This window comes from Anomaloglossus baeobatrachus, chromosome 4, assembly GCF_048569485.1.
Source record: "Anomaloglossus baeobatrachus isolate aAnoBae1 chromosome 4, aAnoBae1.hap1, whole genome shotgun sequence".
Lineage (NCBI taxonomy): Eukaryota > Metazoa > Chordata > Amphibia > Anura > Aromobatidae > Anomaloglossus > Anomaloglossus baeobatrachus.
The window spans coordinates 575,236,740-575,252,928 of NC_134356.1; the positions used below are offsets into that span (position 1 = coordinate 575,236,740).

The 16,189-nt window shown below is 48.8% G+C and overlaps 1 protein-coding gene across 2 annotated transcripts in view; it reads right to left on the reverse strand.

Moving 5' to 3' along the window:
- Positions 1-16,189, reverse strand: part of RASGRF1 (Ras protein specific guanine nucleotide releasing factor 1) — a 162,521-nt gene that overhangs the window by 34,628 nt on the left and 111,704 nt on the right. For both annotated transcript variants that reach the window (XM_075346106.1, XM_075346105.1), the window contains exons 19-20: positions 13,884-13,996; positions 10,619-10,679 (exon numbers count right to left, since the gene is read on the reverse strand). In XM_075346106.1, the coding sequence (XP_075202221.1) occupies positions 10,619-10,679; positions 13,884-13,996 (174 nt within the window). The remainder of the gene's footprint in view (positions 1-10,618; positions 10,680-13,883; positions 13,997-16,189) is intronic.

Sequence of the window (16,189 nt, forward strand, 5' to 3'; positions counted from 1 at the left end):
GCGGCTAGGGTAGGCCGAGAGCCATGAGGAGGCCGTTTTGGAGGCAGTGCCTCCTGCGGCTTATTGGGGTCGTGACGTGGGCCGCCACGCATATGAGTTCCTCTGGCCTTACTCCGGCCTGTTGGACGAAGAAGAATGTGGCTTGGCGGAGGGACGAAAGGACCGAAACCTCGATTGGATTTTTCTTTGCTGAGGTCTCTTAGGTTTGGACTGGGGTAAGGAGGAGACCTTTCCCTTGGATTCCTTAATAATATCATCCAATCGTTCGCCAAATAAACGGTCGCCAGAAAAAAGGCAAACCAGTTAAGCCGAGTCTGGTTCCCTTTCGCGCAGCCACATGGCCCTGCGAACTGTCACGGAGTTAGCATATGCTACAGCCGTGCGGCTAGTGGAGTCCAGGACGGCGTTCATGGCGCAGGACGAAAAAGCTGATGCCCGAGAGTCAAAGACGGAACATGCGGAGCAAAATTCCATGTGACAGCATTAAACTCCTTCAGACAAGCCTAGATTGCTTGGAGAGCCCACACAGCTGCAAAGGCCGGAGCGAAAGACGTGCCCGTGGCCTCATAGATGGACTTCACCAAGAGCTCTATCTGTCTGTCAGTGGCATCCTTCAGGGATGAGCCATTTGCAACAGACACAACGGACCTAGCAGCCAATTTGGAGACTGGAGGATCCATCTTGGGAGAATGAGCCCAACTCTTAACGACTTCAGATGGAAAGGGGTAACGCGTGTCAGTGTGACGTTTAACCCAACGCTTGTCCGGGACCGCTCCGGGTTTCTGGACAGCATCCCTGAAGTTAGAGTGATCAAAAAACGTATTGTGTACGTTTGGGTAACCGAAACTGGAGTTTCTCCTGCTGAGAAGCCCAGCACCTGGATGATGGACGAGATAAGATCCTTTACTAAGGCGTCCCCCTCAGGAGTATCAAGGTTAAGGTTGAAGTCAGGGCCAGAGCCCTGAGCTCCCCTGTCCGCCTCGTCTTCCTGAGAGTCCTCAAGCTGGGATCCCTAGCAGCGTGAGGAAGCCGGGGAAGAGTCCCAGCGAGACGGCGTAGCCGGTCTTGGACTGCGGTCCGGGCAGGAGTTCTCCGCCTGAGACCTAGGGCTCAACCTGGGAGCGCGCTGCGGCGCTAACCAAGCGGGGCCTGGATGAGACAAGCTAACAGGGCCAGGGCCTGTGAAAGGTCCAGTCTGGACTGCCATGCCTCAAGGAGCTTAGAAGACCATTTGATCATATGAAAATGACTGAGGGCCAACACCGGTGACTCTGTCCCTGCAGCCTGCTCAGAGGGAGCAGGGGGGTCTAAATGAGCCGAGGGGCCCACCAGTGTCCGAGGCTCCGGCTGAGCAAGCTAGGCAGGAGTCAAGCATTGCTCACAGTGAGGGTAGGTGGATCCCGCGGGAAACATAACCCCACAAGAGGTACAGACCGCGAGAAAAACCTGTGCCTGTTGTCTTCTAGGAGAGTGACCACTGAAGGTAAATGTGAACAAAGGGTATACAGTCTGTCCGAACAGAAATATATATAATATATACATATGTATCCGGCACCCTAGGTGGACCAGCAGCGGGTGCTGTGTTCACCCTGAGCTCCCCTGAGAAGCACCCACCGGCAGAATGCCAGAAAATGGCCGCCGGAGCTCTCAGGGGAGGAGTGGGGCCGAGGGCGGCGCCAGCAAAGAGCGGGAGTCTGGGTTCCCCACAGTGGTCAGTGAGGGGGGAGGAAGACATGCAGGATGTTCCAGCCCTCACATCCGACGTCATGTCGGTAATCCCGCCCTTACCCCTGACAGGCAGGCCCGGGGGCGGGATTTTCGCGACTAGGCCGCGGTGAAGCCGGGGACTAAATTTGAGGCCGCGCCCGACCAGCCGGCCCGGTCGACGCAGAAGTCCACCTGCCTCCTCAGTTTTACAACTACCGCGGCTTCTGGGAAGAAGGTGCGCTCCCTGTACAGTCCCCAATGGGGACACAGAGTACCTTTAAGTAGCAGGGCCCGGTCCCTGGGGTTGAAGAGGCTCCGGTCCGGCAGGTTCCACCAGGGGCTGCGGATGGAGCACGGTCCCAGCAAATGGATGACCGCTCAGGTCCCACTTCTCCCAGCCGCATAAGGGATGGTGAAGGAGACGGCCTGTGGCTCCAGCCTCCGTACCCGCAATGGGTACCGTCTGGGGTCCCCACAGTGGCCAGTGAGGGGGGAGGAAGACATGCAGGATGCTCCAGCCGTCACATTCGACATCATGTCGGTAATCCCGCCCTTACCCCTGACAGGCAGGCCCAGGGGCGGGAGTTTCGCGACTAGGCCGCGGTGAAGCCGGGGACTAAATTTGAGGCCGCGTCCGACAAACAGGCCCGGTCGGCGCGGAAGTCCACCTGCCTCCTCAGTCTTACGACTACCGCGGCTTCCGGGAAGAAGATGCGCTCCCTGTACAGTCCCCAATGGGGACACAGAGTACCTTTAAGTAGCAGGGCCCGGTCCCTGGGGTTGAAAAGGCTCCGGTCCGGCAGGTTCCACCAGGGGCTGCGGATGGAGCACGGTCCCAGTAAATGGATGACCGCTCAGGATCCCACTTCTCCCAGAGCCGCATAAGGGATGGTGAAGGAAAACGGCATGTGGCTCCAGCCTTTGTACCCGCAATGGGTACCTCAACCTTAACAACACCGCCGACATAGTGGGGTGAGAAGGGAGCATGCCGGGGACCCCGTGGGGGTCCTCTTTTCTTCCAACCGACAACTAAGTTATGAGAATGCATGAGTGGATGTGTGCCTCCTTCCACACAAAGCATAAAACTGAGGAGCCCGTGGTCCACGGGAGGGTGTATAGTCAGAGGGGAGGGGTTACACTTTTTAAAGTGTAATACTTGGTGTGGCCTCCGGAGGCAGAAGCTATACACCAATTGTCTGGGTCTCCCAATGGAGCGACAAAGAGACATAGAGTATGAGTCTGTTCATTGCTGCTAATATACATATGCATTTCCAGTCTACAGTCTAGAATACCCCTAAGGGCCAGTGTTAAAATGCAAGAATTCTAATTTTTAATATCGAATCTGATATGTATAAAACATTGCAAAAAAAACCACAAAAATCTGATTTACAGTGCCTTGCGAAATTTTTCGTCTCCCTTGAATTTTTCAACCTTTTCCCACATTTCAGCCTTCAAACATAAAGATAAAAATTTTAACGTCATTGTGAAGAATCAACAACAAGTGGGACACAATTGTGAAGTTAAACGATATTTATTGCTTATTTTAAACTTTTTTAAAAAATAAATAACTGAAAAGTGGGGCGTGCAATATTATTCATCCCCTTTACTTTCAGAGCAGCAAACTCACTCCAGAAGTTCATTGAGGATCTCTGAATGATCCAATGTTGTCCTAAATGACTGATGATGATAAATATAATCCACCTGTGTGTAATCAGGTCTCCGTATAAATGCACCTGCTCTGTGATAGTCTCAGTGTTCTGTTTAAAGCGCAGATAGCATCATGAAGACCAAGGAACACAACAGGCAGGCCCGTGATACTGTTGTGGAGAAGTTTAAAGCTGAATTTGGTTACAAAAAGATTTCCAAAACGTTAAACATCCCAAGGAGCACTGTGCAAGCGATCATATTGAAATGGAAGGAGTATCATACCACTGCAAATCTACCAAGACCCGGCTGTCCATCCATACTTTCATCTCAAACAAGGAGAAGACTGATCAGAGATGCAGGCAAAAGGCCCATGATCACTCTGGATGAACTGCAGAGATCTACAGCTGAGGTGGGAGAGTCTGTCCATAGGACAACAATCAGTCGTACACTGCACAAATCTGGCCTTTATGGAAGAGTGGCAAGGAGAAAGCCATTTCTCAAAGATATCCATAAAAAGTGTTGTTTAAAGTTTGCCACAAGTCACCTGGGAGACACACCAAACATGTGGAAGAAGGTGCTCTGGTCAGCTGAAACCAAAATCAAACTATCTGGGCACAATGCCAAATAATATGTTTGGCGTAAAAGCAACACAGCTCATCACCCTGAACACACCATCCCCACTGTCAAATATGGTGGTGGCAGCATCATGGTTTGAGCCTGCTTTTCTTCAGCAGGGACAGGGAAGATTGTTAAAATTGATGGGAAGATGAATGGAGCCAAATACAGCACCATTCTTGAAGAAAATCTGTCAGAGTCTGCAAAAAAGAGAATTTTGTTTACTTACCGTAAATTCTTTTTCTTATAGTTCCGACATGGGAGACCCAGACCATGGGTGTATAGCTTCTGCCTCCGGAGGACACACAAAGCACTACACTAAAAGTGTAGCTCCTCCCTCCGAGCATATACACCCCCCGGATGACAAATCCACCCAGTTTAGTGCAAAAGCTGAAGGAGGACATCCACCCACAAGTAGAGAGAGAGTAAAACCCGGAATAACCGGAACCTCTGTCTACAACAACAGCCGGTGAAAAACACACGGAACAAGAAAACTGCCAACAGGGAGGGTGCTGGGTCTCCCATGTCGGAACTATAAGAAAAAGAATTTACGGTAAGTAAACAAAATTCTCTTTTTCTTCATCGTTCCTTATGGGAGACCCAGACCATGGGACGTCTCAAAGCAGTCCATGGGTGGGAAATAAACAGAAACTGAGAAGTAGGCAAAACCTAACTTCACAAATGGGCGACAGCCGCCCGAAGGATGCGTCTGCCCAAGCTCGCATCTGCCGAAGCATGAGCATGCACTTGGTAGTGCTTCGAAAAGGTGTGCAGGCTAGACCAAGTGGCAGCCTGACAGACCTGCTGAGCCGTAGCCTGGTGCCTGAAAACCTAAGAGGCACCGACAGCTCTGGTCGAGTGCGCCTTAATCCCCGGCGGGGGAGGCACCTGAGAACATTGGTAGGCATCGGATATGGCCGACCTAATCCAACGAGCTAGGGTCGGTTTAGAAGCCGAGAGACCCTTGCGCTGACCTGTGGTTAGCACAAAAAGAGAGGTGCACCGCCTAAGAACAGCGGTGCGTGACACATAGATCCAGAGCGTCCGCACCAAATCTAAAGCATGCAACGCTTTCTCAAAGCGATGCACAGGGGCCGAACAAAGGGAAGACAATGAAATGTCCTGGATAAGGTGGAAAGGAGACACCACCTTAGGGAAAAAGCCCGGAGTCGGACGGAGAACCACCTTGTCTTGGTGAAAAAACCAAAAAGGGTGACTCCGAAGAGAGCCCAGGCAAATCAGAGACTCTTCTGAGAGAAGTTATGGCCACCAGAAAGACCACTTTCTGTGAAAGACGAAACAACGAAAGCTCCCTAAGAGGCTCAAAGGGGGGTTTCTGTAAGGCCGTGAGGACCAGATTAAGGTCCCAGGGATCCAGAGGCCGCCAGTAAGGCGGAATGATGTGAGATGCGCCCTGCATGAAGGTGCGCACCTGGGCCAGTCGGGCGATACGCCGCTGGAACAACACTGACAGAGCCGAGACCTGTCCCTTGAGGGAATTGAGGGACAGTCCTAGCTGCAGACTGGACTGTAGAAAGGACAGGATGGTCGGCAAGGAAAACGGCCAAGGAGCATGGCCGGAAGAGCGACACCAGGACAGGAAAATTCTCCAAGTCCTGTGGTAAATCCTGGCCGAGGAAGACTTCCGAGCCTGAGTCATAGTGGAGATGACCTCGGAAGGAATGCCTGAAGCCGTAAGGATTCAGGGCTCAAGAGCCACGCCGTCAATCTGAGAGCCGCAGAATTCTGGCGGAAAACGGACCCTGTGAGAGAAGGTATGGGCGGTCCGGGAGATGCCACGGCACCTCTACGGACAGACGGAGCAGGTCTGGGAACCAAGCTCGCCTGGGCCAGTCTGGGGCGATGAGTACGACCCGACGGCCCTCCATTCTGATCTTGCGCAGGACTCTGGGCAAGAGAGCTAGAGGGGGAAACACGTAGGCCAGACGGAACTGGGACCAATCCTGAACCAGCACGTCCGCCGCCAAGGCCTGAGGATCGTGGGAGCGAGCCACGTAAACCGGGACCTTGTTGTCGTGCCGGGATGCCATTAGATCCACTTCCGGAGTGCCCCACTTGCGACAGATTGACCGGAACACTGCCGGATGCAGGGCCCACTCGCTGCTGTCCACGGTTTGACGGCTAGATAATCTGCCTCCCAGTTGTCTACGCCTGGGATGTGGACTGCGGATATGGTGGACTTGGAGTCCTCCGTCCACTGAAGGATACGTTGAACTTCCAACATTGCTAGGCGGCTGCAAGTCCCGCCCTGGTGATTGATGTAGGCAACTGCTGTCGCGTTGTCTGACTGGACTCGAATGTGCTTGCTCGCCGACAGGTGGAGAAAAGCTACGAGAGCTAGGAGCACAGCTCTGATTTCCAGCACATTGATCGAGAGGGCTGATTCGGACGGAGTCCAAGTGCCCTGTGCTCGGTGGTGGAGAAACACTGCTCCCCAGCCGGATAGACTGGCATCCGTGGTGAGAATCACCCAGGACGGGGCCAGAAAGGAGCGTGGAGAGAGGGGCCGAAGCCACCACTAAAGAGAGCTCCTGGACTGTGGCGACAGAGCCACCAGCCTGTGCAAGGAAGAGGTCCGCTTGTCCCAACAGCGGAGAATGTCCAGCTGCAGGGGACGCAGATGGAACTGGCAAAGGGAACCGCTTCCATTGACGCCACCATCTGACCCAGCACCTGCATGAGGTGCCTGATGGAATGACGGCGGAGCCTCAGCAGAGAGCGATCCGCCAGATGAAGGGACTGCTGTTTGACTAAGGGCAGCTTCACAAGTGCCAGCAGAGTCTTGAATTGCATCCCTAGGTACGTAAGTTCCTGGGTCGAGGTCAGAGTGGACTTGCAAGCGTGGCGAGAGTGAGCGAGACACTCCGCTGACAGTCTGCACTGGATGAAGCCTTGACTAGAAGGTCGTCCAGGTAAGGAATCACTGCCAACCCCTAGAGGTGCAGAACCGCAGCCACTGCTGCCATGACCTAGGTGAATACACGAGGGGCCGTGGCTAACCCGAAGGGGAGAGCCACGAATTGGAAATGTTCCTCTCCGATTACAAAACGTAGCCAACGCTGGTGTGAAACTGCGATGGGCACATGCAAATAGACATCTCTGATGTCGATGGATGCTAAGAAATCTCCTTGGGTCATTGACTGATCGCAGAGATTCCATGCAAAAATGCCGCACCTGAACATGCTTGTTGAGAAGCTTGAGATCCAGGTCGGAAGGCACTGTCCTTTTTGGGGACTAGGAAGAGATTTGAGTAGAAATCTCAGAACCGTTCCCAGTCGGGAACTGGTACAATTACTCCACTGGCCTGCAAGAATGCCACGGCCTGTGAGAAGGCGGCGGCCTTAGAGCAGGGGGGAGTTGACAGAAAAAAATCTGTTTGGCGGGCTGGATAGAATTCTATTCTGTAGCCGTGGGAGATGGTAACCCACACCCACTGATCGAAGACGTGTTGAAACCACACGTCGCCAAAGTGGGAGAGCCTGCCACCGACCAAGGACGTTGCTGGCGCGGCCAGATAATCAAGAGGAGGCTGCCTTGGTGGCAGCAGCTCCTGCGGACTTCTGAGGACGCGGCTTCATGCGCCAGTTGGTTTACGGACCTTGGCTGAGTTAGTGGACGAGGCCGAGGGCTTAGAGGACGACCAGTTAGAGGAACGAAAGGAACGAAACCTCGACTGGTTCCTGCCCTGGACAGGTTTCCTGGGTTTGTGGCATGGAAGTACTCTTCCCGCCAAAAGCTTCCTTAATAATTTCATCCAGTTGTTCACCGAATAGACTGGTCCCAGCAAAAGGGAGCCCAGCAAGGAACTTCTTAAGAAGCATCTGCCTTCCACTCTCGAAGCCACAGGAGCCTGCGGATAGCGAGGGAAGTAGCCGAGGCCACCGCAGTGCGGTGACAGTCTCCAGCATGGCAGACATGGCATAGGATGAAAAGACTGGAGCCTGGAAGTTAAGGAAACCATTTCGGGCATAAAGTCCCTGTGAGGGAATGCATCTCCTCCAGAGAAGCAGAGATGGCTTTGAGAGCCCGCACTGCTGCAAAAGATGGGGAGAACGAGGCCCCTGCCGCCTCATATATAGATTTGACCAGAAGGTCAACCTGGCGGACAGTGGGATCCTTAGAGAGGTGCCGTCAGCCACTGATACAACTGTCCGGGCTGAAAGTCTAGACACCGGAGGGTCCACCCTTGGTGAATAAGCCCAGCCCACTCCTTGACCACCTCTGGTGGAAGGGGGAAACTGTCACGCTTTGGGAAGCGTCTGTCAGGACAGGCTCTGGGCTTGGTCACAGTGGCCTGAAAAACTGGAGTGGTTAAGGAACACACTCCTTGTTCTCTTAAGGTATACTGATGCCTTTCTGCCAGAGGGGGATGCTCCCCTGAAACAGGCGGATTGAGGTCCAGTACAAATATAATGGACGCAATCAAATCATTAGCATCTGCGTCACCTTCGGACAGATCAATGGGGTACATGAAGTAGCGTCCGAGCCCCTAGTAAAGACATCCTCCTCGTCCTGCGACTCAGCTCGTAAATCAGAGCTGCGGGACGAGGAAGGCCAGGGGACCCTGCGACTCCATTTTAGGAGGACGGGGTCTAAGACCAGATGAACAATCCTCTGTGAGCTTTGCTGAGTGAGCCGTAGCAGCAGAAGCGCCCTGAGAAGGGGGCTGATGCATGCTCAGCAGTGTCCGGGACAGCTGTCCCCCGGAGAGAGGGATTCTACCCAAACCGGGGGTTCAGCCACCGGAGCCGGAGCAGCTGGGGGGACCACTGATGAGCTTCCAGGCTGAGGGACCACTATGTTAGGGCAAGCATCACAATGTGGTTATGTGCTCAGTACAGGCAGTACGAGTCTACAGCAGTACATATTAAGAACAGCCTTGCAGCCTTGCTCTGATGTGAGACATGCTGCAGAAGTGGGGGCTCTGTCCAGAATGACCCCCAGCAGAGTATATAAACAGTGTATATAAGCAGGTCCACAACCGGAGGTTGTGGCTTGCCAGACCGTTTAACATAGAGACATCTCTGTGCCCTCCAGATCCCCCAGCCCAGGCCCCCAGTTGTCACAATGTGGTTATGCAGACATTGAGAACGCTGATAAAATGGCGCTGGAGCGAGGAGAGGGGGCGGGGCCTACTCTGAGAGCGGGATCCGGAGGGCAAATGAGGCATACAGGGGAGGGAATCTTTCCTCAGTGAGGAGTGTCCGTTCCCTGTGCTGAACAGCCGCTGGGCGGAGCCACACTGTCCCTCTGCACTGACTGAGATGCAGGGGCAGTGAAACCGAAAGTAGGCCGCAACTGAAGCCGGGGCCTAGATTTTTCCATGCGGCCAGCGTGCAGGCACCATCGGCGCGGTTCTCCAGTGAAAACTGGAGAACCGGCCGGAAATGTTAACACAGACATATAACACACTCTCCCCAATATATAAAGTACAAGGGACCCCTGGAAAGACCACTTTCTGTGGTAATAACGTCTCAGTACTTAGCTTGTGAGACGCAGGTGCCAGGTCCCTGGGGGATGAGCGCTCCGTCCGGCAGGATCCTGAAAGGGCTGCGGATGGAGACCGGTCTCCTGCAAAGCAGTGAGAACCGTGATGGCTCCCACTTCAAGCCAGAGCCTCAGGGGATGGTGAAGGAGCGCGGCATGTGAAGGCTCCAGCCTTGTAAAATCAACCTTAACAGCACCGCCGACACAGTGGGGTGAGAAGGGACATGCCGGGAGTCCAGATTGGACCCGCTTTTCTTCCAAATCTTTGAAATCAAAAATCAAAATTCAGAGGATGCATGTGTGTGTGACCTCCTGAACACAAAGCATTGAACTGGGTGGATTTGTCATCCGGGGGGTGTATATGCTCGGAGGGAGGAGCTACACTTTTAGTGTAGTGCTTTGTGTGTCCTCCGAAGGCAGAAGCTATACACCCATGGTCTGGGTCTCCCATAAGGAACGATGAAGAAAGACCTGATACTGAGACGGAGATTTGTCTTTCAACAAGACAATGATCCCAAACATAAAGCAAAATCTACAATGGAATGGTTCACAAATAAACGTATCCAGGTGTTAGAATGGCCAAGTCACAGTCCAGACCTGAATCCAATCGAGAATCTGTGGAAAGAGCTGAAAACTGCTGTTCACAAACGCTCTCCATCCAACCTCACTCAGCTCCAGCTGTTTGCAAAGGGAGAATGGGTGAGAATTTCAGACTTTCGATGTGCAAAACTGATAGACACATACCCCAAGCGACTTGCAGCTGTAATCGCAGCAAAAGGTGGCGCTACAAAGTATTAACTTAAAGGGGACGAATAATATTGCACGCCCCAATTTTCAGTTTTTTATTTTTTACAAAAGTTTAAAATAAGCAATACATTTTGTTCAACTTCACAATTGTGTCCCAGTTGTTGTTGATTCTTCACCATAACATTAAAATGTATGATTGAAGCCTGGAATGTGGGAGAAGGTTGAAAAATTCAAGGGGCCGAATACTTTCGCAAAGCACTATAAATAATAGATAATTTTCAGATGAGACATTTTCTCTAACAGCGCCTAAACTAGACAACATTCCCAGCATCATGCCTGCTATATAATAAAAAAGAAATATTGATTTTGCTCTGTTATCATTCACATGACTTACCATGTGCTCAATCTCTTCCAGCGTGACCTGACTGTCTCCAGGATCCTCCTGTGTCAATGTGCTGCCAACAGAACACAATGTTAGTACCGAGATTCCTGTGTGTGATTGTTAAGACATTATTGTCTATATCACTATATGGGTAGGTGATCTGCAGCAGAGCGGATCAGCTTTTAGTAAAACAGGACAGGCATGCTAATTCAATTTACACTACAGATACACATTGGTGATTTTTCTTGAGTTTCATCAGTCTTTGGTCACTGTGTTTTTACCATCATTGATTTTAAAAAATAAAATTAAAAAAATCAACTGCAACACTCCTACTTATTTTGGCAATTTTAATCAAGGACAGTAAACGGAAATCTCACTGATACCATTTGCGAGCGATCAGTGATTCACAGACCATATACCTAACAGCAGAGAGCGACGCCGGTGACAGAGCTGCCGCACAAACAACGGCAAAAACGATTTCCTGAAGCAGCTTCTTCACCCGGGAAAACTCCATGGCTCTGTTAGCATCTAAGGCCTCTTTCACACGTTCGTGAAAAACGCACATTTTTCAAGGACGTGTCAGAGGTGCGTTTTGCCCTCCATGAGCCGTGTTTATTGCCTACGCGTGTTCTCCGTCTGTTCTCCGTGATAATACACGGAGAACGGGAACTTTCTACTCACCTGTCCCTGGCGTCGCTGTCCGTGGTGCTGAACTTCGGTCTCTGGTCCTGCCGACTCCCCGCTGCTGCTGCTGCTTCCGGCCACAGTGAAGTGAATATTCAATGAGCATAATGAGCGGTGGTCGGCAGCAAGTGACAGCAGCGGCAGAGACAGCAGGGCTGGAAAAGGTGAGTAAAGATTTGGGGGTTTTTTCTCGCAGACACATGTCTTTTCTCCGGTGTGTGTCACACGGAACACATCCGTGTGGTCTGTTTGCATTACGTGTGACACGTTTGCGTTCCGTGTGACACCCGTGATGCCAGAGAGAAAACGGACATGTTGCCGTGAGAAACACACGGACACACGTTCTGTGCGTAACTACATACGTGTATCCAAATCTATTGGAATACCTAGGTCTACGTGTGTACGTGTCTCCGGTATGTGCGGAAACTGACCAAACACGTACCGGAGGCACGTACGTGTGAAAGAGGCCTAAGAGGACATGGATTTTTCAGCCAGGAAAATGCACATAAAAATACTCAGTGTGAATATTCCCAAAGGGCGCAGCTAAAACTCTCCACCAACTTTTGTGATAGACAATGGCTGCATGATTGAGGGTCATACTCTGATTTTTTGCTTTGCGTTGTTTGGTGTCCGCTGTGCATTTTGTTCATTTAAGGCTATGTGCACATGCTGCAGATTTGGTGCAGAAATTTCCTGCATAAAATCTGCACCTTCTGACAGAAAAATGCACCAAAAAACGCATGTGTTTTGGTGTGTTTTTGTGCCATGCGTTTTTTCTTTCTAAATGAAGTCAATAGGTGGAAGGGTAACAAAACAAAGGAAAAACAAGCAACAAGAATTGACATGCTGCAGATTATTTTCTGCACCAAATCTGGAAGGAAAAAATAAGCAACGTACATACAACGGGGACTTCAGAATTCATGACTTTGCTGGCATAAGGATAGGCATACAGATTTGGGCTACAATCAATCTGCACCAAAACTGCATCAAAAACGCCCCATGCGCACACAGCCTTATGGGCGCTTTTTCAGCCATGTGCACATTTGCAAGACACCGTGCATATAGTCTGAAAACATTTTTTGGAGGCAGAAAGATTCAATGGGGTTTTCCAGAGAAATCTAGGTCAGAATCAGGGTGAGTTTTTTCACAAGGTTTTCAGATCTGACATTACTTCTTTTTTTCCTACGACAAGGTAATACTATACACAGACTTTGGATCAAAGTGTCGCTATTTCTGAAAGACAGCTGCCATATTTTATACATTATTAATTTATTTCTATAATTTTATACACCCCTTAAATTTTAGGATATCAGCATTTTGGTAAAGGGAATGTGTCACCATGAAAATACAGTCTAATCTGCCGGCACCATGTAATCTAGCAGTTGGATTGGAGCAGATTGGTAGATAGTTTGGTGAGAAAACATTAAGTATAATCTGTTTTTTGTTTTTGTTTTTTTTTGTTTGCTTTTGTAAATCATTTATTTCTCTGCTCTTACTGGAATTTTGAGTCCAGTGGGCAGTCCTCTGGCATTTTGAGTCCAGTGGGCAGTCCTCTGGCATTTTGAGTCCAGTGGGCGCTCCTCTGGCATTTTGAGTCCAGTGGGCAGTCCTCTGGCATTTTGAGTCCAGTGGGCAGTCCTCTGTCATTTTGAGTCCAGTGGGCAGTCCTCTGGCATTTTGAGTCCAGTGGGCGCTCCTCTGGCATTTTGAGTCCAGTGGGCGCTCCTCTGGCATTTTGAGTCCAGTGGGCGCTCCTCTGGCATTTTGAGTCCAGTGGGCGCTCCTCTGGCATTTTGAGTCCAGTGGGCGCTCCTCTGGCATTTTGAGTCCAGTGGGCGCTCCTCTGGCATTTTGAGTCCAGTGGGCGCTCCTCTGGCATTTTGAGTCCAGTGGGCGCTCCTCTGGCATTCTGAGTCCAGTGGGCGGTCCAGTGTGCATACAGGGACAGCTGTGGGTCACTGATAGGACCACCCATTGGACTCAAAATCCCAGAAAGCGCAGAGGTGTATATATTAAACAGATGATACTGAATTTTTACTCACAATACTATATACCAATGTGCTCCGCTCCTGCTGCATTATAACATGGTGCTGGCAGATTGGACCGCATTTTCATGGTGACACATCCCTTTAAATTACACTTAACCTGATCTTCTTTCACATGAATTGAGTGTAAATTAGTCAGAAAATCCTGGTGTGACTTAAGGCCTCATTCAGACGCCCACCTTCCACGTACCTATTCTATCTGTGGTTATCACAGATAGTGCAGGTACCCGTTATAGTCTATAGGGCTGGTCAGCTGGCATCAGTTCCATGTACTGTCCATGAATAATAATGTAAAGGATAGGAAAGATTTTGTCACTTATTATTTATTTTTCCATATGTGAAAATCAATGAAACTCTGACGGCAAAAACTGACACTCAGACAAGACACTGACAAAATCCGGATCCAAAACACTGTTGATACTCGGAATATTTTTATGCGTATGTGAACAATCACCGATGTCTGATTGGGGCCTAAGTGTGCACTGGGTACAAACTGTACAATCATATTAGGATTTACTTTGTGTGCACAATCCAGTGTATCTCCTCACCGAATAATATTGGCTGCAGCCTTCCTCTCCTGGGCTAGTAGCTCCGGGTTGTGGATAACCTCCTCCAAGAAGCTAATTACTTTGCTCTTCAGTTGCAGGTTTGTCTCAAAATCCTAGAAATGACAAACAATGCATAAGGCATGTAAGTTAACCATTTCATCACTGGGACATTTTCATGTTTTATCATACATGCACTTTTAATGGCTCTAACATTTTTTCTTGTTCAGATATTCAAATAATTTTTGCCCCTTTTTCACATTGGGCTTAATTTTTATCCTTTTTTGTGATATTAGAGAAAAATGTAAAAGCAGAATAGGAAATACGAGTATTTTTTCTATTTTTACAACCACACATAACAGGTTAAAACCTTTAAAATGTATTTCCCCTCTCCGTAAAATTAATTTTTAGATATTGCAAATGCGGTTTTTCAATGGGGGAAGAGGGCTTGAAACAGCAATACACGCTTTTTTCTATTATATTTTTTATTTATTCTATACAAATTTTAACATATGAATAAATTTTTTTATTGCCGATTTTCCCTGTAACTGGTGCTCTTATATTACACCCAGTTACAGGGGAGCTGCCTGCCTGAATAGCAGAGCAGGCTGAATCTCCAGCTCCTCTTCCCTCCCTACAATGATCACATGTTCACATTGTCCAGAAGAGAAAGCATGGTAGGTACTTCTTAATCTACATACAAAAGCTCTAGTACAGTGCTGTCTATAAAGATACTGGAGAGGTATACATGGTAATTAATGGTGTTTATCTTCTCTGTGGGAAGTCTGGCTGTGTCTGTCAGTCGCCTCCCCAGGATATTGCACTGGGTATATTGCAGGATATTGTGCAAGGTGATTAGACTGCACTGACATTTTAGAATATCTGTGCAGAATAATGTATAGGCTGCCTGAATGTTTATAGTCTATGGGCAGTTAAGAATCAGTTAAAGAAGCACATCAATTAAGTTTTTTCTGCATTAAATCTGTTTATATGTGTATGTGGTGTAGTGTGTATGTATTACTATACTCATATGCCGCCTCCTTATCTGAGATCCAGCGCCCTCCTCCTCTTCTCAGTGACATCACCGCACTGGAGGAGCATAATGGCACTGAATCCCGGAGAAGGTGGGTTTAGGTGAGGATATTCACACACTCACATTACACTACATACACACAGATTTAATGATAAAAAAAACTTCATATATGGGCTTTAAATTCGTGCCATTATATTGATCCAACTGGAATCGTCCTCAAGTCTCATGTAATTCCTGGCTGTAGAATGAGTTAACTGATGATAATGCAGTGAGCTTTTTTTTTTTTTTTGCAAAGTTATATTCCCACCATGAGCTTTTGGTAAGTATTTGATGTTGCAGAATTTCTGCACCTACTATATAAATTACGTTACTTGCATTTTTGACACTGCTTTTTTTAAATTCTCTTTGGTATGTCAGGCTTTAAATACAGCTATTTTGTTTTTTAAACTCCCTGGTATTTAGCTTTGACAAAACTTTATTGCCATTCTTAGTTGCAGATTACATGCGTTTTTATACGTTACCACCGAGGAAATGCACTAAGAACGCATAAGTGTTTTTACCTGCTGATTTTCCGCATTTGATGAAAGTCTATGGGGAACATCCTTACAGAAAACGTAACGTACCCGCAAGATGAATTGACATGCTGCAGATTTGAAAAACGCACCGCAGTTCAGATTACACTGAGTAAAAAAGAACACAGAGGCAGGAAATTTCTATAAATCCCATTCACTGTGCTGGAACTATAAGACGCTGAGTTGATGCACTGAAAATACGCAGCATCAAAAACTCACCAAAAGTTCATCGTGGGAACGCAGTATCTTTTATGTCTTTTTCTGAATTTCGCTGTGCTGATCACAGATTTCATCAAAATTAAGCAGAACTCTGATGTGGTCTTAAATCAGCTGAGAAGTGACAAAATACACACGTTTTTCACTGACGTGATAAAGGTGCGTATGTCCCTCCGTGTGCTGTGATTTTGGCACACGTGTGATCTCTGTGTGCTATCCGTGATAATACACGGAGATCAGGCTCTTAGGCTACATGCGCACGCTGCATCTTTTTGTGTTCAAAAACTGCAGCCAAAATGCAGCCAAAACTGCACGTTGTCAAAGAGAGCCTGGAAAAGTCACAAAAAATGCTTGTAATGGTAGGTACGGTTTTGCTGCGTTTTTGTGACAAATGTTGACAAAAACACAGAAAGAATGAACATGCTGTATTTTTTTGTCACAAACTTTTGACAAATAAAGGCTGACAAACTGCAATGTGCGCACAGCAA